The 21,877-nt window shown below is 41.3% G+C and overlaps 1 protein-coding gene across 1 annotated transcript; it reads right to left on the bottom strand.

Annotated features, from left to right (window-relative positions):
- Positions 1-746: 746 nt before the first annotated feature.
- On the bottom strand, positions 747-10,327 carry LOC306935697 (UDP-glucuronosyltransferase-like). The gene is made up of 5 exons (XM_079518870.1): positions 9,286-10,327; positions 4,550-4,681; positions 3,154-3,241; positions 1,754-1,973; positions 747-1,305 (listed from the first exon to the last, which is right to left on the bottom strand). The coding sequence occupies exons 1-5, from the start codon at positions 10,132-10,134 to the stop codon at positions 1,023-1,025; spliced, it is 1,572 nt and encodes a 523-aa protein (XP_079374996.1). The 5' UTR covers positions 10,135-10,327; the 3' UTR covers positions 747-1,022.
- Between the last annotated feature and the right edge of the window lie 11,550 nt (positions 10,328-21,877).

Below are 21,877 nucleotides of genomic sequence, written 5' to 3'. Positions count from 1 at the left end.
CACGCGCATGCATGGATTAAAGCAAAATAAAATCTGCCATTTGTGAAATCGTATGAAAGCCGGAGCCTCCACACGCTAGCGCTGTTTCATAAACAATTATCACAATATTTAGAATTATGTTTTTGTAGCCATACAGCCAACCAGAAAAAGTGCAGATTGATGCGTCCTTACCAGCCCTGACAAAAAAAAAAGAATAGTCATTTTGTATTTTCAAACAAAATGCTAAGACGCCAGAGGGTTAACCTTTGCTTTCATGAAATATTTGAGATGCTTAGGGTTTTCTGGAAGATTGAACATGATTCCATTCGCCACATCAAATACTCTTTATTCTTAAAATAACAAATAATAACCAGAGTTAAATTAACTCAGAATTTTGTTTTTTACTGGAAAACCCTCAATACCAAGGTAGGTTTTTAGCACGGGCATATTTCAGGATATTTCTCCTTGATGGACAGAAGATTGAAAATGACAGGAATGAGAGGGAAGAGGATGCACCTGTAACATGTATGGTGTTTTAAATGACAGGAATGAGAGGGAAGAGGATGCACCTGTAACATGTATGGTGTTTTAATGAGAGGGAAGAGGATGCACCTGTAACATGTATGGTGTTTTTGAACCCATGACAAAGCAAGCCGGTCTGTCATGTGTACGGTATGTGCAGTGTTGCCAGATTTTGTGAGAAATCAGAAACCAGGTCAATGAAAACAATTGTAAAAAAATAACTTTATTTTTCAACCAAAAGCCTTAGACGTAGTGCAAGTGATATTTTTTGGTTAAAACAAAAAGGCGTCACTGAAGCGTGCCTCCTCTCGAGATACAGACTCCCCAGAGCCGAAGGAGGCGCGTGCGCACACGCACACGCACTCACACACACACACACACTAATCGTTTTCACAGCACAGTCGCTTTCTTTTTTACATCTCAGTGCGTCCAGTAATTATTTCCTTCGACCTCACCATTCACCTCATTAGTCTAGTAGTTTATAAACGGTGTAATCAACAGCGCTGTGCTACAAAGCGCTACTACTCCTTCTTCCTCTTTGCGGTCACCTTGGCGTAACACTTGCGGCCGCAGAACAAGCAGCATTTCAGCGTCACCAGCATAACGGTGACGGCGATGACGATGAGGAGGCCGATGACGTCCAGGCTGTGGTACTGGATCCAGTTGAGGTGATGCGCCCCAGGCTTCAGGTGCTCGGCGCCGTTGTGCCTCATGACGAACTCAGTCCAGAACACAGCCAGGTCCATGGGCTCCACGGGCCGGTCCAGATGGATCGAAGACAGCGTATCCATCCTCTCTTGATAACTGGGCAGTCAGAGAGAGATGTATATTGTTGTCAGGGCAGAAACCTCCTATCTCTATATTCTAACTTTCCCCGTAAATTAATGCCCTTGATCATACTACAGCGTCACACAAAAGTATCAAAAGTAGATCTGCAAGCTCGCATGTGGCAACATTTGTTACCACATGCAGCTGAGACAACTTGCCAACCGTTTGTGGAGGGTACCAAAACACAACTTACCATACGGTTCATTCATTTGTTGTTTTTTCATCACATTAATGTTGGCTACCAACATAATCAAAAAATGCCGCTCCTATGCCAGCAAAATGTGGAACGCCCTACCAACAGCCATTTAGACATGCAAATCCCTTGACTCCTTCAAAACCGCTCTCAAAGGGCACCTAAGAACGGCTGCACTTCGAAACTGCCCCCATAAAATCTGGATTTCACCGAGTAGTGCTGCTTTCGTACCCTTTGTCACCGATGACCTTGTTGATCACGGCCACCAGTTCTTCAGAGGTCACGTCGACCGGGCTGATCCTCTCGGCCACGCCACGGGACACCATGCGGTGCACGTTGTCCGACTGATCCCCGAACAGTGGCATCATCACCATGGGAACGGCGTTGCAGATGCCCTCGTAGATGCCATGACTCCCTCCGTGAGTTATGAAGGCTTTGGCCTTGGGATGACCTGAGGAGTAGACCATGGATAGACAAAGCACACACCCCTCAATGTCATAATATTATTGTCCATGTCTAACATGTCCATGTCTAACAACAACGAACATTTACCCCTATTGAGTCTACGTTTTTTTGGACTTCCCACACCCACACTTTCTGATGTGATATTAACAAAACGGCCATCACATGTGACCATCCCTTACATCGTCACTTTAGACTCATGCCCATCTGGATGAGATTTGTTCCGTCAGCCATTGCGGCATTAAACAAACTGCCTCGTTGATAGGATGGTTTGTGTGTATCTTGGAGACTTCATGTATTGTCTGTGTGCTCTATGGTTATGTGTTTATCTGTTTGAACAGACTGTGAAGATGAATATCCCTGAAGGGACAATAAAGACAATTATTATTAGTATTATGTTACTTTCTTCGAGATGATCTTTTGATAAGAACGTAGGTGCCTCATGAGGACAACCTTATAGGTGAACCTATGTTTCAGATTATTGTATCCACAAAGTGTTGTTTGTTAGTGCGGCAGACATCATCCCATCATGAAGTGGCTACCGTAGCCATAACATGTATTTTGGCAACGGTTATAACGTGATGTTTAACTGCTTTCATTAACCACCTGCAGAGTCCCTATTCTGGGGTGAACATTTGACAAAAGAAATAGTAGATCTACAAGCTGTGCATTGTGAGCATGACATAACAAAGAGATAACAAATGGTATCAAATGGGGGGTCCGTGGCCTAATGCATCTCATTGCTGTCGGGCAGAAACCTCTTATCTTCTCTATCGTTCTAGCATGCATGCACGGCGCACGCGCACCGTACCTGCACGTCACGTTCTACGAACATGACATCTGCCTGTCAATGTCTGTGACTTTAAACCTTCCATGCTTTCTGTTCAAGATAATCACTTTCAGGCAAAAGCAGGTGTTACAAAAAGGTCAATATCTCCAGAATGGAAGATAGTAAAATCATTTTTTTAGTTGAAGTGGACAAGTTAAGCTTTCTTTTGATGTATGCGGTGTGATTCTCGCTATAAGAGAACATTTTGCTGTGGGCCCCGAAAAGGTTCCTTCCTTTTCCCCATAGCCCTGGATGAACAGGCCTGGCTGGATTGTGTAGTATATTGGGCTTAAGTGGTTAAAGCTCAAATAGTCATAGAAGTTTCTACACATGCACATACCTAGAAGGTCCTTTTGAGGTAGCCACTTCATTAGTTTGACGTTTTTAGGTGCATCTTCAGGTACAACACCAGTGTATCTCCATAAAACCTGAAACATCAACAGCACCTTTTCATGTGGGCCCCCAAACTGATATACATTTGGCCCACAATTTGAGAACCTGAGAGCATGTAGTGTTTGGCCTTGTAACTTTTTTCTTTCTTTCTTTTCATGGCCAACCAAGTTAAGGATCAAAGTTCTATGTCTCAGTTAGGAAGGATTAGTGCTTAAGTCTACAGGATATGCGGACGGGACAAATCTTTCACAGCTTAGGCAGGAAAGATTGAATAAAGATTTATGAAAATGATCAGCTTTGTAAAATAAACAATTTGTGTTTCTAAAAAAATCCAAACAATTTCTTGTTTTAGTGTTGGCAAGACACTTAATCCATACTTGAATATAACGGTGCATTTATATAGCGCTTTTATCCATATCCAAAGCGTTTCACACACACACACACACACACACACACACACACACACACACACACACACACACACACACACACACACACACACACACACACACACACACACACACACACAGGTTACTTAATTTACTGTCCATATCCATATACAGTAGCCTAGTATGTCTGTTGAGATCGTATTTGTACTGTACATCAGCTTTGTTTCCTATTTTTGCACACCACCATTGTAAAACAAAGTATAATAATACATGATGAAGTGATTAATTAGACTAATTGATTTTGTCGATGGGAAGTAAATTAACGCTATGCAACGGGTCTCGCAATTGACATTTAATTCACCCAAAACATTTTCTACCCGAGGATCATATCGTTTAGAGAAATGAGCCTCAAATCAAGCTTATTTTGAGCCAAAAAGAAGAATCCGAGATATTACGATTCTAAAAACTGCATCCTTATAGACCCCATAGCCAGCGGAATTTTAATTTCCTTTTTTTCATCACACCACAACCAGGGTGTTAATTATGAGCGTGTACAGGACACAGTTGTGAACCGCAATCAATTGATATTAAAATAGGCGTCCAAAGGCGGTCTCGGTGCAGAGATCGTTTGGAAGGGAGGCATCAAAAGGCTATAACGGTGCCAAATGAATTAATTGCCCACTGCCAGCCCTAGTGTGAACGGCAACCCATCTCAACTGGATGTCGTCTGTCGGGTGGAATTATGTCCAAAACTGTTACTTTGCAGGATTAAAATTGAAAAGCATCAAAAGTAGCAAAAGGCTACAATCTCAAAATGTGTTACTTTCGAGCTTTAATTTACGAAAAAACAGAAAAGATGAATTAATATGGAGATAGGTGGTTTCTGCCCGACAGCATATAACAGTATAACACAATACAAAATACCGGCCTTAGTGGGATCCTATCTGCTCTTACCCTTTGAGGAATTTGTCTGAAGGCATCAAAGAACACTTTTGCCTTCTCCGCAGGCATTGCGGATACCATGGAGCCCAGAGTAAAGACAATAAAACCATCCTCTCCTGAGCCCTCTACAAATTCCTCAACGTCCTGCAGGGAGATGAAATGAAATTACATGAGACCATTATTCTCGAGAGAAATACTGTACATTATAATACATGTATAGAATGATTCATAAAATTCAATGGCAGTTTTCTAGTTATGTTAAAAAATATATAACAATACACACACAAAGCCTAATTATAAAGACAAGTCACATGGGATACTGGTGTTGACATGACTACTTCAATCATGGTGTCTTTTAAGTATTTTTAGAGATACTTACATTGTGAATAGGCTGAGTATTTGAAGTGCATATTAGATTCAGTAAACATAGGCTGAGTATTTGAAGTACATACTTGATTCATTAAACATAGGCTGAGTATTTGAAGTACATACTTGATTCATTAAACATAGGCTGAGTAGTTTAATCCCTATATGAAAATATAACGTTTTTGAAAAGGTTTGAGAAATGTTAAACATGGGGCTTAAGTGTTTAACTAGAAAGAAGCAATTCTGGGAAATTGCAAAGTGTGGTTGCCTCACTGGCTGATATAGGCCCATCCCAGTAATTTTGCCAGCCAATTACAATGTCAAGTCACCCTTGTGATCATGCGTAAGTCATTCGTAGGGGATTTCCCCCCCAAAAGCATGTTTTTGCAACAAACGGGTAATTGTTTTTGCAATTGTAGCGCCCCCTATGGATGAAAATGGAATTGCTTTTGGCTCTGCTTTGATTAAGCCACCCTCGACATGTGATTCAGATTTGGGATGGATCGGACATTCCGTGTGTGAATTGTGGCATTTTTTGTACAATAGGCCCCTCCCACTAACATCGGAAGACGATTACGGCTGAACGATACAAAAGATCAAAATTCTGACTGTGCCGTTTTATTTGGATAGGTCCAGAGATCATTTGTACCAATTTGTGTGCGATTTGGACAAAATCTGTAGGTGGAGGATCCAAAAGTGTGTTTTGAACAAAATTCAAAATGGCGGAAAATCTATCCTGACGCAAATGGGCGTGGCCTATATGGGGAGATGCGTCATGACCCAAGGAATCCAGGGAAAAGATAAATTTGTTTTTATGACCTACGGGTCAAGAGTTAGAAGGCAAAACGTAAAGTGGGCTGTTATAGCGCCACCATGAGGCCGACCGATATAAATTTATGTTAATTAATTCTTGTAATTATTATGAATCTCCTCCCCAAGTGTTGTAACTACATCCCTTACGGTCTCAGAGAAACAAATAGTTGAATGTGAGTTTTCCCATTTTCCCATTCAAGTGAATGGGGGAAATTAATTCACTAATTAATTCATATCAATTAAACTATACAACATTTCTCTTATCAATCAACAAGCACACGATTCCCGATGAAGCCGGTCGATTTGACATATGGCTCGAGTATGTTCGGCAAAAACTGTGGGAGGAGTAGCACTGCAAAATAAAGTTTATACAGAATAATAATAAACTAGAAAGAGGCAATTCTGGGAAATTGCAAAGTGTGGTTGCCTCACTCGCTGATATAGGCCCCTCCCAGTAATTTTGCTAGCCAATGACAACGTCAAGTCACCCTTGTGATCATGTGTAAGTAATTCAGAGTGTTTTTTCCCCCCTGAAATCATGTTTTTGCAATAAACGGGTAATTGTTTTTGCAATTGTAGCGCCCCCTATGGATGAAAATGGAATTGCTTTTGGCTCTGCGTTGATTAAGCCACCCTTGACATGTGATTTGGATTTGGGATGGATCGTACATTCCGTGCGTGAATTGTGGCATTTTTTGTAAAATAGGCCCCTCCTACTAACTTCGGAAGACGATTACGGACGAACGATACGGAAGATCAAAATTCTGACTGTGCTGTTTTAATCGGATAGGTCCGGAGATCATGTGTACCGATTTTTGTGAGATTTGGACAAAATCTGTAGGTGGAGGATCCAAAAGTGTGTTTTGAACAAAATTCAAAATGGCGGAAAATCTATCCTGACGCAAATGGGCGTGGCCTATATGGGGAGATGCGTCATGACCCAAGGAATCCAGGGAAAAAATAAATTTGTTTTTATGACCTACGGGTCAAGAGTTAGAAGGCAAAACGTAAAGTGGGCTGTTATAGCGCCACCATGAGGCCGACCGATATAATTTTATGTTAATTAATTCTTGTAATTATTATGAATCTCCTCCCCAAGTGTTGTAACTACATCCCTTACGGTCTCAGAGAAACAAATAGTTGAATGTGAGTTTTCCCATTTTCCCATTCAAGTGAATGGGGGAAATTAATTCACTAATTAATTCATATCAATTAAACTATACAACATTTCTCTTATCAATCAACAAGCACACGATTCCCGATGAAGCCGGTCGATTTGACATATGGCTCGAGTATGTTCGGCAAAAACTGTGGGAGGAGTAGCACTGCAAAATAAAGTTTATACAGAATAATAAAGAAAGAAAGAAATAAAAGGTAAGGGAAACAATAGTATGGTTGCCCATAGGCAACCACACTAATTAGTGTGGTTGCCCTAAAGGGCAACCAGACTATAGTACTTGTAACACTTTATTATTTACCTGGATTAGTCTTTTTTTTGATGTGCTACTCCTCCCACAGTTTTGACTGTACGCACTTGAGCCATATCTCAAATTGACCGGCTTCATCGGGAAGGATGTGCTTGTATTTTTTTAAGAGAAATGTTGTATAGTTTAATTGATATGAATTTATTAGTGAATAGAATTTCCCCATTGACATGAATGGGAAAATGCGATTTTACGCATTTTCTCACATTCAAGTATTTTTTCCTCAGAGACTGTAAGCACTATAGTTACAAAACTTGGAGGGTAGGTTCATAATAATTACTAAAATTAATCAACTTATAATGTTATCGGTCGGCCTCATGGTGGCGCTATAACAGCCCACTTTACATTTTGGCTTATAACTCTTGAACCGTAGGTTGTAAAATCAAAATTATTTTTTCCCTGATTTTCTTGAGTCATGACGCATCTCCTCATATAGGCCACGCCCATTTGCGTCATGATAGATTTTCCGCCATTTTGAATTTTCTCCAAAACACACTTTTGGCTCCTCTTCCTACAGATTTTGTCCAAATCTCACAAAAATCGGCACACATGATCTCCGGACCCATCAGATTAAAACACCAACTGCAGAATTTTGGTAGTGCGTATCGTTCGGCCGTAATCGTCGTCCGAAGATAGTAGGAGGGGCCTATTTTACAAAAAATGACATAAATCACGAACGGAATGTCCGATCCATCCCAAATTTGAATCACATGTCGCGGGTGGCTCAATCAACCAAGTACCAAAAGCAATAACATTTTCATCCATAGGGGGCGCCGCAAATGCGAGAAATGTAACCGTTTGTCGCAAAAACATGATTTTTGGGGGATAAATCCCCTCCGAATTACTTACGCATGATCGCAGGGGTGACGCGACATTGTAATTGGCTGGCAATATCAGTGGGAGGGGCATATGTAAGCCACTGCGGCAACCACACTTGGCAATTTTTTAAAATTGCGACCTTTCTAGTTTGTAGGATAGGCCTACGTGCAACTACTTGCAAACAGAACAAGGCTCCCAAAGTTCCTCTGTTTAACAATGGCCAGAGTCCAAGGGACTGCCTTTTCCTGGTTCAAATTTCACAGGCTGCACTGTGAGTGTTTCCAGAGGACAAGTCACAAGAGCAGCGGAAGCAACACCCACATTCACGTTGTTATCACACTACAACAGGGTTCCCCAATTAATTTTCCTCAAGGGCCCTATTTTGACTATGGTACCAGGCTGGGGGCAGAGTCCGCACGCGCGAGAAATTGGATTTTTTTCATGAATTAATTAAGCTTAGATAGATTTAGAACAGTGGTTCTCAACCAGTGGTCCAGGGACCACCAGTGGTCCTTGAGGGGGTTCCAGGTGGTCGACAGCTAAATGATGGAGAGTTGGTAACCAAATGGATCCTTATAGATCCTTAACTCTTGAGTGTAAAATTAATTCATTTTCAGGGCAAGACCCCATTTGAAAAGATATGGCAGGGCTCTAGCAGTGATTCTCATTTTAATTTGAAGGATGACCAGTTTGACATGCATAGGCTACTCACTACTGAACCCCATTTAATGCCATTTACTGTATATCTGGGACCTCAATTTATTATAAAATTTATTTATGTTATATATCGTAAAATCATTGTCTCTGAGAGAGTACAAATGGAACCAATTCATGGACCTGTTATGGTCCATTTGGTTCCATGTACACTCGGGTAGCGTACTGTCATTATGGTAATCTCACACTTCATATCGCACATACCATACCTGTAACTTCCATTAGCACTAAAAACATTCTTCCAAGGGCCACAAGGGGGTTTCACAACAAATACACCATTTGGTGAAGTTAGCTGGTGAATATTTTCCGCCACTAGATACCCGACAGTTTTAGGGGATTGTTTATGCCTGGATTTGTAGTATGGAGCACACGCATGGTTTTATCATCGTAAGACAGTGTTGCATGGCAAAGATAGTCGAGTCAAAATGTGCCGTGTTGTAAGCTTATAGATCTTTTTCCCAGATTTTTTTCTTTACAATTTCTTCATCTATAATGCCATACACTACACATACACCAGGTTCTAAGAGCACAGGCTCTAAGTTACACACTCACAGCAGGCAGGGGAGCCCTCCCTCCACAGTTGATGCCACCGATAGGGATGATGTTTGGCATGATGGGTTTGGGCCATTCGAAGGTGAAGTCAGACCTGAGCAGCCAGATCGCGCCATGACCTAATACGTCCTTGTAGGTCATGCCATCGCCCAAATACCTGCTGGTCAGGTCATCGAAACTGGCATACATGATGCGGCACAGGATGGACTCCACCATGTACATGAGAAAGTTCTTGACTCTTTGCAGAAAGTTCATCTTGTCTGTGTTTCCCGAGTGATTGATGGGGATGTAGGAAGGCGGAGAGGGGCACTGGGCGGCCATTCCGTCCAGGCCACAGGGGAGTCCGCGCAGGAAATAGACTGCCGGGATTTTGAAAGTCTCCGCCAGGATGGGGCCGCAGGGGAGAAACGGATCGGTGAGCACTAGGTCGTAGTTTGCTCCCCGCAGTTTGTCCATGAGCGGCTGGTTGTACAGCAAGCTCTCGCAGCCTGTCACCTGAAGGCTGGTGAAGTTCATTAAAAGCTGCAAGTCGAGAAACACGTCCACTAACCCCAGCGGGTTCAGGTTCTTGAGGGAGTTGTCCAGGTCGGCCTTGGTGTACGGCACCGGGAAGGTCTCGGTCCTGTAGTTGGCTGAACCCCCAATAAGCAAGCTGGTCTCAGGCACCAGGACCAGCACCTCGTGGTCCCTTTCGGCCAGCTCCTTCACCAGCAGTTTCATGCTGAGCCAGCTGCTCCCGTCCACAGGCATAACCAGCACCTTGCCCCCCTGAACGGACCCCGGAGCGAAGCAGCAGCACAGCCAGGCCAGAAGGCCCAAGGCAGGAGGAAAACACACTGTCCTGCCCATTCCTTCTGTTGTCTCTGCAGACTGACTCTGCACTCAGTGTACTGTATGAGCCTGAGCCTGCCTGCTCTGGTGGTTGTTGTGAGAGGGAAGATCTACTGTGGTGTTGTTAAGAGGGGGCTGGACTTTTTTGGCCTACGTGCAACTACTTGCAAACAGAACAAGGCTCCCAAAGTTCCTCTGTTTAACAATGGCCAGAGTCCAAGGGACTGCCTTTTCCTGGTTCAAATTTCACAGGCTGCACTGTGTTTCCAGAGGACAAGTCGCAAGAGTGCACGCAGACCTCTACGCTCACAACAGTCGCATCCGCGATGCGATGTGAGCTTGTATATCAGCGGTTCTCTGTGTGCAATACTGTTGCACTTTGAAGTATAAATGTCTCCTCACTAGCCAACACACAAGAGGATGAATGGACTGAAACCAGCGCTACCCAAAAAAACAGGTTTGGAGATCTGTTGGAAATTGATTACATGAAACAGTCACCCGTGCACCCAGTCCCAATGTTTGTAAACAAATAATTGGTCTATATGCAAGCGTGTTTTCTCCCACAGGAGAAAGAAACAGGGTATATATAACCCGGGGAGGTAAAATTGTATAGATTCCCTCCCTGTGGAGTAAAGTTTAAAGTTAAGTTCTGCCGTTAGAGATTGGGTCCAGTTAATCATTATTAAGTGCATTTCCATTTAGTTTTTTGTGGTATTTTTTTCTATATCCAGCTTATAGTGTGTGTGCACAAAATTTGACAATTTGAGTGTTCGCGTGAACACAAACATTACATAACAAACATTGAAGACGAAGGTGAGGACGCAAATTCTGATTGACCGGAATGAGATGATGTACGATGATATATCGCCTGATTCGCCGCTCACTTCACATGGGTGTGATTTTTCTTTTTCTAAAACTTACTCACACAGGTTTGATTTCTTTGTGTGTGCAAAATACATTATTTTCAAAACCCATAAAACAAAGATTTGCATTCATCACATTGATGTTCCATAGCCATTATAGTTGCTTTTGGGTCAAGCATTGTCTTTCTGCAGTCAGCCAATGCTGAGTTTTAGGTGCGATAATAAGGCTTATAGCACCTACAAGTCAGCATTGACTGACTGCTAAGAAAAGGCATTTAACTCCTCAGTTTTGAATAAGAATTAAAGCCATTCACTAAATTTCCATTTCCATGAAACCTGCACTGCTCCTTTTTCGCTATGTGTGCGTGAGTGGAAATATGATATGAAGCTCATTGTAAATCCTGCAAGTCACGCATGCCATTTCATGCACAATCTGGCCCATTTATCTCTGGTCCTTCCCCTCCCAGTCGCTACCACATACATGTACTCTCTTAACCAAATGCGCACTCTATTTGTCCTTCACTCCTCACTCTCTTCTTTCTCACGCAAACACGCACACACCTACGGAATGGAATGGAATGGGGGTTTATTGTCATTGTTCAATGAAGTACAACGAAATTATGATGTGCTGAATGAATACACGGGCCGCAGCAACATGGGTCGCGCCGCCACTAGCTTCTCTTTACATCAGAAAAATAAGAAAAGAAGAAAAAAGAAGGATAGGGGGGGGGCAGAGTTGGGGTGGGTGTTTTGACAGAGAGGGAGGGGGGGACGGGTGTAAACATCACATCACATTACATTACAGTTGCATTGTATCGTGTGGGCACAGAATGTTCTTGGGTGGGGGGCAGGGCGGGTTGTAGGTCTGTACACCGATCAAAAAGCACTACTCTCACGCCGCTCTTCAAGTTGGAAGGGCTGCGTGCGCGTAGGAAAAAAAAAAGGGAGCACAGCCGGAACAGCAGCGGGTGGGGCTTGGGCATCATCCAAGGGGGGGGGGGGGGGGGGGAGGGCGGCGTGTGGTGTAGGAGTGTGTGTGAAGTGTTCGTTAAGTTCATTGTTTATGTTTGTGTGTCCTGAGCTGTCCTCCCGGATTTGGATCCCAGGTCGCGCTGTCTCAAAGTCCAGATAGTGAGAGGAATAACACAGCAAGCTGTACAGACTGCGTGGCCTTGGTTCCCAGACGGGAGCACTTTCAGATGCTGTGTGCGGGGGGGAGGTGGGGGGGGTGCGCGTGATCTTCTCCACTGCATTCGCCATGAGCCTTTTTTTCCAGATTATGCGAGAAAGGGATTCTTATTTTATTCAGAATCATCTCTCTCGAGTTTTGCCCGTAGTAACATCCCTTGTATCGCAGATAGACGCTACACCCTCATCAAAAGCATTCAAGTGGCGTGCGAAGACAGCCTCAGATTTACGATATCCTTATCTATCTTATCTTATACCAGTAATTACATATGCACTTTAAGCAAAGCCCTACACGACTAATTAAATAGGAAAGCTGAAAGCATCTCAATTTCTCAAAACAGTATTGATACTGTAGTAGTGCAGGGGGTCGGCAAGTAAGTTTGTTAAGTCACGAGATAGTGGGCCAGAGCAAAATCAAATGGTTATTTAAGAACTGAAACTTGCAGCAGACCATCTAATAATAACACTTGTTAATAAATAAAGATTTGTTGTATACTGTAGCTGCAAACTGTAATCAAATGTTAACAGGTAATATAAATGCTTCATAATCATTTTTGTGCAGGCCACATTCTTGAATGTTGCACTTTAAAGAACATTTAGTTAATTGAAAATCAATATATATATATATATATATATATAAACCTGTGGGAGGTGCAAGTCTAGTTAGCAGGCTTGTAGTCGAAATTTGGAAAAATTGCAAAGTGTGGTTGCCGCAATCGTGTACATAGGCCCCTCACACAAATTTTGCTAGCCAATTACAATGTCAAGACACCCCTGTGATCATGTGGTAGTAATTCGGAGGGGATACGCACTTCACATCAGAGGTGTTTTAATCGGATAGGTCCGGAGATAATGTGTACCGATTTGTGAGATTTGGACAAAATCTGTAGGAGGAGGAGCAGTGTTTTGGAGAAAATTCTAAAAGGCGGAAGGCGGACTATCTTGACGGAAATGGCCGTGTCCTATATGGGGAGATGCGTCATGACCCAAGGAATCCAGGGAAAATACATTTTTATTTTACGACCTACGGTTCAAGAGTTAAGCCAAAACGTAAAGTGGGCTGTTATAGTGCCACCATGAGGCCGACCAATACAATTATAAGTTAATTAATTTGAGTAATTATTATGAACCTCCCCTCAAAGTTTTGTAACTATAGCGCTTAAGGTCTCCAAATACTTGAATGTGAGTTTTCGCATTTTTCCAGTCATGTCAATGGGGAAATTGAATGCACAAATCAATTAATATCAATTAAACTATACAACATTTCTCTTAGCAAATTTCCAACACACCAAAAACAACCATGTTGTTTTCGTGCTCAGACGCACCCAGCCACCCACCCACACACATAGCTCGTAAGGGAGTGGTTGCACCACTCAAAAATCAGACCTGTCTGAAGTGCGTGGTGCAACAGTGACACTTGGTGGTCAAAAAATGCTATTGCGTCTGCTAGTCTGTTTTGTACTGTTACAATAAAACTCAGCTTCCCATCATGCACCTGTGGCTAGTGTGAAGCTCAACAGTGCCACTTTGTCACCTGTTGGTACCCTAACCATACAGACATAGATAGGGACAGACATTGCTGGCCATTGTAGAGGCTGCACAAAAATACAAGGAACAAGGAGAAGAAACACTGAAAAATTATACTCTGGGAAATGCCCAGGTTCAAAAAATTTAATGTAAAAAAGTCCCATACTGCATTGGGAGGGCAAAAATAGCAGATCCATAAGTTCACAACGTGTTGCAAGACCCTACACCCAACTGACCATTCCTGCTCCACGCCCAACAGATTGGCAGAGCACTACAGAGGGTGACGTGTGCAGAAAACAAGACCTTCGCCCCTTCGGGCTTGGCCCCTAATAATAATAGTAATAATAATAACATACATTGTATGTCTCATTCAAAATCAGCGAATGTCTTCTAAATCCTAACAGTTTTCTGAAAAACGTATGTTGTGTCTCAAACTTGTTCATGTCAAGACACTCATTTCAAAATATGTTGTTCCACAGACCCAAAATATACATAGCTTATATTCGAAGATTTGCACAAATTCTCACAATAGCAGATCTACATAGCCTGTAATTTTTGAATAGCTAAAGTATAGAATGTTGTTAAAGTGTTTAAAAATGATTGTGACGCTCCCCACTCCACTCCTCAGCAAAAGTAATATAACTACTTTCGGTGGGGACCATGGGGACCCCAAGGACCCCCACTTTGAGAACCACTGTGCTACAGTATAGCTAAAATCTGAAAAGGGTAGACTAGACTTCTTCCACTCAGACTTCACAGCCTTCAGTATGGGAATGTGGGGGTGAGGCATATTTAGCTGTTCAAAACACTGATTTGCAACATTTATATATATATATATATTAACAGATATAGGCAATTAGGCATATAATATAGCCAATCCTTGATTCCTCCCCTTAAAAGTATACAACATACTTTTACTACAACATCAACTTGTTCCTGTTCGCAGATGACTCTGCACTGCTGGTCTTGGACAGGAATAAACTGCAGGTTGAAAATGAAAAGGCCCTCAGCTCTGAGCTCGGTAGAATCTGCACCTGGCTCGCTGATAATGAACTATCTTTACACCTGGGAAAAACGGAATCCATTCTCTTTGGATCAAATAGTAATCTCAGCAAGGCTTCTTGGTTAGAGTGGGTGACAGTATTGGGTGACAGTATTATCACACGGAAAGATGAAATGACCTACCTAGGTTCCATCCTGGAGGCAAATCTTTCCGGTGATAAAATGGCCATCAACGTAATCAAAAAAATCAACCAAAGAACAAGATTCCTGTACAGGTTCTCATCACTGGTCAACAAAAACACCTTGAAGACCCTAACAGGAGCCCTCGTACAAGGCTTCTTCGACTATGCATGCACCTCTTGATACCACAGCACCTCAAAGGCCCTTAAAACATGGCTCCAGACTTCCCAAAACAAACTGGTCAGGCTACTACTTGGCCTCACTCCCCAAACCCACCTCACCCCTGCCCACTTTGACCAATAGACTGCATCCAGACGCTTCTCACTTTGACAGGCTGGAATGGCTTAGGGTTCACGACAGAGTACAGCATCTTGCAATGGGTCTGGTCCACAAGATTCGAAACACCACCAAGATACCCATGTACCTTTCTAAATACTTTGTTAATGTCAAGAAAGTCCACACCCACAACACCAGAGGGAGTTCAACAAACCATGTGCAACCCTAGCTCTGGTCCATAGCGCTAATGCTGTCCCATTTAGAGCTATGTTACTGCTCAACTTCCGGGGCTCGCATAAATGCAGACCAGCCTCTTAGCGAAAATAAAAATAATGTTTACCTACTCACCAATACAAAGACGGGATGTGTAATTAGAAAGCCTATACTTTCCTTAGTGGACACACTTTGAGCCCCCCACCACACGTATAAATGCACTTTTTGGCCAGAAAGGGATTTTTTTTCACCCAAAGGAAAAATCTTCTCTATGAGGGTTTTCTCTTGACAATATCGGTAGAGGGCGCAGTGGAGTAACTCAATTTTTTTTTCCCCCAGTGAAAACAAAATCCCTTTCTGGCCAAAAAGTGCATTTTTACATGTGGTGGGGGGCTCAAAGTGCGTCCACTAAGGAAAGTAGGCTTTCTAATTACACAACCCGTCTTTGTATTGGTGAGTAGTAAAACATTATTTTCGCTACAGAGGAGAGGCTGGTCTGCATTTCATGCGAGGCAGGAAGCCTGCAGCTATCAGTTCCATAGCCTTAATGCAACGGGAGCTATAGTGCAACCCAGATTCGTCACAAACAAGGGACTAAATTAGTTTCGCTCCTATAGGCCTATGCCACCAAAATGTGGAACGCCCTCTCAACAGTCATTAAGACATGCGAATCCCTTGACTCCTTCAAAACCGCTCGACGACGACGGCTGAAATTCGAAACTGGCCCCCGTAGAATCTGAATCCCCACCCACCCCTTTTTCCCCTCACTGTATAATGTTTCTTTAACCTTTTTACCTCCTTTATGATGATTCCCTGTTCTTTGGCTATATAGAAGTGTATTGTACATGTTATGATGAATTGAACATGGTGGGGACCCTCTTGTAAACAAGTGTAGTGCTTTATTGGGTCGTTGATGGAAATAAAATTCCGGCGACCCCAAGGATCGTATTAATGGATAAAAATAAATTATATCTATTCTGTAATGCTAATTAGAAAGGACTGTAAATATATATATCTTCAATAACCCAGCAGGGAGACCAAATACCGTGCTGTATTTACCTTAAAAATGAGTGAGTAGCCCTTTAAATCTTGAATGACAGTCACTCTACCATAAAAAATAGAAGGATACCTTAAAAACGAATTGGAGACAGACGAAATAAAGTTCTGAGAGGAAGTTTAAGGTTTTAACTGTAATTTTTAGTAGGTAATAAAGTCAATTTACATAGAGAATGTGCTACATGGTTCAGATAATAATAATAATAGTACAATACATCACTATAATTTAGAGTATTCAATTGTTCCAATATGGATCCGAACTGCCCCTCTTCACAGCATCTTCCTGGCTTATACTGCATCTGACGTCAGTTGTTGATAAACGTTCATTGGCTGAATAGATAGTTCATTTCCGCAATGTCCCACGGTGGTGCTCGTTGTCGAGCACTCATTGGACCAGCACATGGATGATGAGACTGGTATTGTGACATCTTCCTTGGTTCCGTCATTGATAGCCATAGACCGGGAAAGCACAGAGGCTGGCGTTGCTATGGCAACCTGAAGATAACATTCTTTCCCTGCCGTCTGTGAACTCTTCAACAGAGAAATGCCTGGCTATCTACTTTCTCACTGGGCACCAAGGCCAAATACATGCAGTGTTTATCCAAATAGACCTCTCAATATGCCAGCTAACTTGACTGGGGAAAGACAGTATGGAGACCGAATAAGGAGTCAACAAGATATTAAATGGGACAGATGCAAACATATTTTGGCCATAAACATGGATGACATGACATTTATGATGATAAGAAGAACAACCCGGAGTAAACAGGCAGTAGGCTAAGAGTAAAATGATGATAAAAGGGCAAGATGACCAAATATGACCTATATGGAACACGGTCTGGGCCCAAGTTCTATCTGAGTTGACCAACATAATATGATGGAATGGCCAACTTGACATGACGTGTAAACAACATGTCAGAATTTATCTATCAACTCCGCCCTTTGTTTACCAACAATGTCAAGGTGGCAACAAAATAAACCTACTTAAAAATGGGAAAAGGTCAATTATAATTTATGGAATTTAGGATGTCCGAATGTGGAAAAAAATAAAACAATTAAAACCTATTTTTTTTTTAATAAAAAATAATAATAATAGAAGCATAAGCTAAGCAACTAGCAACAACAACAAAATTATATAAATGTACCCAATTAATTGAAAACCTCAAATGACTTTCCCTATACCACAACAATAGAACTGATTTATTGATTGAATGGTGGATCTGAAAAATGAGAATGATTAAGAAAATAGGAAAGATAGAAGGGGGAGAAAGATGTGCATGAGATTACAGCTAAAAATGGGATTGGGTGATGAACAAATCTAAATATCTACATTGATGTAAGGGGCATTGAAGTTAAGGTAAACAGAAAAATACCATGTCATGTTCCACCCAAAAATGGGTCTTTATGAAATTAATGACCGAAACAACCTACAATTTGGAGCCAAGGTTCAAATGGACCACAGTACCTTCAACATGGGGGCTTTGTCAGCCAGGTGCACTAATCACATTCCTTCAGATCACATCAGTGGGTCACATTTCAGAGCTCTCAAACAGCAAACGACCGTAAACTTAAGAGAGGCTGTCCTTATGACAGGAGAAGTTAGTGAAAAGTCAAAAAATTTAGTCTAGGGTCCTGTGGAAACCTTACTAACATTATCACCCACAAAGGTGGGTTCTCATAGCCAACAGGCCTGGATACAAGTCCATAGGATCTATGTCCATGTATCCTGAAAATAATTTAGACAAAACTCACATGAGATGGTATATTCCTCATTCCCTTTATTCAATACTTCCTGAGTCCTCGTCGGTCCTAATGGGTAGGCATACACCAGTTCCTGGAGAATGGATGAACAGAATGAAAGGGGAAAAATTAAAACATGTTTTGGAGATATGAACTGGGAGATATGTGGAAGAATTATTGAATTCAGAATGGTAACTTAACTATGGAATAATGGCAATGGAATGCCACAGCAGAGGTTTGGTTCTGACTTCTTTGACTACCTGCGATATGAATATCAGAGGAGAGAAAGGAGAGAAAAATACTTTGGCCAAGGCCCAATATTAATATCAAATCAATAACAGTAATACAATAAGTTGCATTAAATGATGGAGACAGTGGATGTCCATGGTAAAAAAATGGGAAAACACCCTAAAACTGAGAGTGTCAAAAACGGTATAAAATTAACCTTGAGTGTCATGAATGGACTAAATTTAACCTTAAGTTGGGAAGGCTGCGTTCCCGATTGGAATGCACCCAAAACTGGGAGGGATGGTGATTAGATAGCTGTATATATAACAAAGAAGCAAGTGTTCTCAAAACATAAAAACAAATGAAGAAAATAAGAAATGGAAGGACAATGGGTGAAGGGGGAAGGGGGGGGGGGGGGGGGAAACAACTGTACGAGAATGAGTGTGGTTGGTGCAAAAATAAAAATAATGATTGAATCAGGGTAATAAAAAATAAAAATAAAATAACCATTAGAGGCATGGTGAAATAAAATTAACCTTAAAGGCATGGTGAGGTAGAAAACATAACCAATAATCAAAATGAATAATGAACTGAGGCTGGGTTTCCAGTACTCACTATCACTGGGAAATACAGTACTCAAGGCTGAGGTCCAGAGAGAACAAGAGAGTGCACTATGACCCGCATATGTCACTCACCTTGATCTCCTGACACCCCGCCCTTCACGTCTATACCAGTGATAGTGGCCAGGAAATCCTGTGGGTGAACCATAAAGAAAACAAAATATCAGAATTATACAGGGAAAAATATCAGGTGAGAATGTATAATAACAATGTAACTGGGTGTTTAAAACATTAAATAAAATACAAAATACAATACTTGAGGGTTTACTGTGTAGTTTGGCAGGCAGAATTCCATATAGGAAAACTATAACACATTGGTGAGACAGGTTAAATAGGGGCAAAAACATGACTAATAAATGATACATTTTGATAAATTTGATTGATAATAAGGATAATATATTTGTACTTAAGAGAGAGAGAGAGAGAGAGACCCAACGTTCTCACAGTATGCATTTCACAGAGATTAACCCTAGAGGGAGGATACTTAGAGAGGCAGGGAGAGAGAGAGAAAGATATCTCAAAGTATTCTAATTCTTTTCTATATTTTTTATATTCAATTGTTTTAATTGCAATGATTGATCCGTTAACACAGGAAATTACAGCTGATGATGACAACAATAAACGCACAAGTCTATTTTGCCCTGCATTGCACTGGACTTTAAGACTATCATGCATAATATGGCATGGCAAATGCAACACGGACAGAAATAAACAAAAAAGTAGGTCATCACTCCTCAAAAAACACATGTATGCAAATGTACATGTATACTTCAAATACGCTATTAATGACGTAGCTAATGTCGCGTATAAGACGCCAAAAAAGAAATTGTGAGATCACAAGTTCTACCTGTCAGAGCCTTAAGTTACTCGTTCCAAGCAGAGAGAGATTTAAAGTACAAAAATAAATTATTAAAATAAATAAAGACCGGTATGAAAGTATTCAAATGACAGAAATTAAAATGGGCTACATAATCTCCCTCCTGTAGTAAAAAGAGAGGAGAATGTACTTTAAAAAAATGAATGGAAAGAACAGTGTGATCTGTTCACTTTGGAAAATGGTGAAATGTTCCTTTAAGGGGGAAAAATCTAAAAGGGAGAATAACTAAGAGTTTACACTATTGAGGGTCGTGGTCAAGATAAAATAAGTAAGAACTCTTTCTATTCTCGTGTCGACTCAAGGCAGGAAAGACATCTTGGAAAGGAAGAAAACAATAAATATATGCCCTAGGCTGACATACTCCAAAAGAGCTATGTCAAAGTCTATGTCACAAGATATGAAGTTAGGAGAGGTATAGCCAAACTAAAGAGATAGGACCTACGTATGTCCTGAAACGTTATAAAGTTGGATATAAGATAGACAACCTATTGTGACCATTCATTAGCTGGGGAAAATAAATAAATTGGACAAAATAAATGTAGTAATAAAAATGATAAATAGGGAGAATAAGTTCTGTCTTGGATTTTAAAACAACAAACAATGTAGAGTCTAGTACCAGGATATCAGCAATTTCGACTTTGGACCCTTCCTGGCACATAATAATTTAGTTTAAGTGTTCAGGGCATTCTGCAATATATCTCCTATAATTAACCCACCCTGACGCTTATGGACAAGCACGTACATACACACGTTGCACACACATCATGGCATGGATTCACACAGGGAGGGAGAGAAAGAGACAGACCCAGCGTTATCCCCGTAAATCTCACCTGGAGGGAGGACAGACAGAGACAGACCGTTCTCACTGTGCATTTCACATATGGAGGGAGAATAGAGAGAGACAGACATATGTCAGAGACATATGTCACTCACACTATGTATTTCACATATAGAGGGAGGACAGAGAGAAAGAGACTGTTCTCACACTGTGCATTTCACATGAGAGATATTACGCAGATAGACAGACAGGGCTGCTCTTTCAGGCATACAGACACAAAATAGGATACCCTGAAATTTGTACCTAATGTTACATGTAATATTATGAAAAATATCCAGATGTAATCTTAAGGCAATGATAAAAAATGTAAATGCAGTAAAAACTGTAAAAAGAACTATTCCTAATACACTTCTGAAGTTATAAAACAAGATGGCGTTCCCACAGCACAGACTGGGAGGGGGACACGCACGCACACACACGCACAACATAATCAGCAGGGCATGGATGGACAGGGAGGGAGAGACACGCACGCACACACGCACACTGAGACTGCACTGACATGCATTACAAAGTAAGCGCACGCTAACGGGAGTGTAATGGGAGACACAAAACAAATGTAGATAAGAAAAGCGTAAATTAAAACAGTCGGACAGGGGGAAAAAAAAATCGCCTCAGCTGAGGAGGGGAACGAGATAAATGAATCATAATAATCATTAAACTATCTAGTAAAAAGCAAAAGCTACGCTATGCCACATCGCTAAATAAAAAAAAAAAAATCAAACAAAAAGGGAAAAGGGTGTGTGGAGGGGGAGAGGGAACAGACGTCATATCTGACGTGGCCATGATAGCTCCGTCACATATATGAGTCTGCTTTTATTTACTAAAGACGTAAATAATTTCCATGATGTAAAATACTATATGCAGCACATTTTCTCTGTAAATTGATTCCTACCTTATATCGTTGTTCACGTTGAAGGAGTCAAGATGGAGAGCAGCTCTTCAAACGAGGCAACAAAAAATGTCTTAAAAATGAATTATAATGGGTAAAAAAAAATGGGGAAAAAAAAAACTGTAAATTTGGAAAAAAAACTGATTCTTTTTTCTGTCCCCCTGTCTAGTGATTAACACTTGCAGGGTTCTGAATCCGGCTCGATCGACCAATTGATGGAAATAAAATTCCGGCGACCCCAAGGATCGTATTAATGGATAAAAA

This window comes from Electrona antarctica (genome assembly GCF_951216825.1).
Source record: "Electrona antarctica genome assembly, chromosome: 13".
NCBI classification, from domain to species: Eukaryota; Metazoa; Chordata; class Actinopteri; order Myctophiformes; family Myctophidae; genus Electrona; species Electrona antarctica.
Note: the sequence above shows the minus strand (reverse complement) of the source record. Positions and strands in the feature narration are given on the sequence as shown.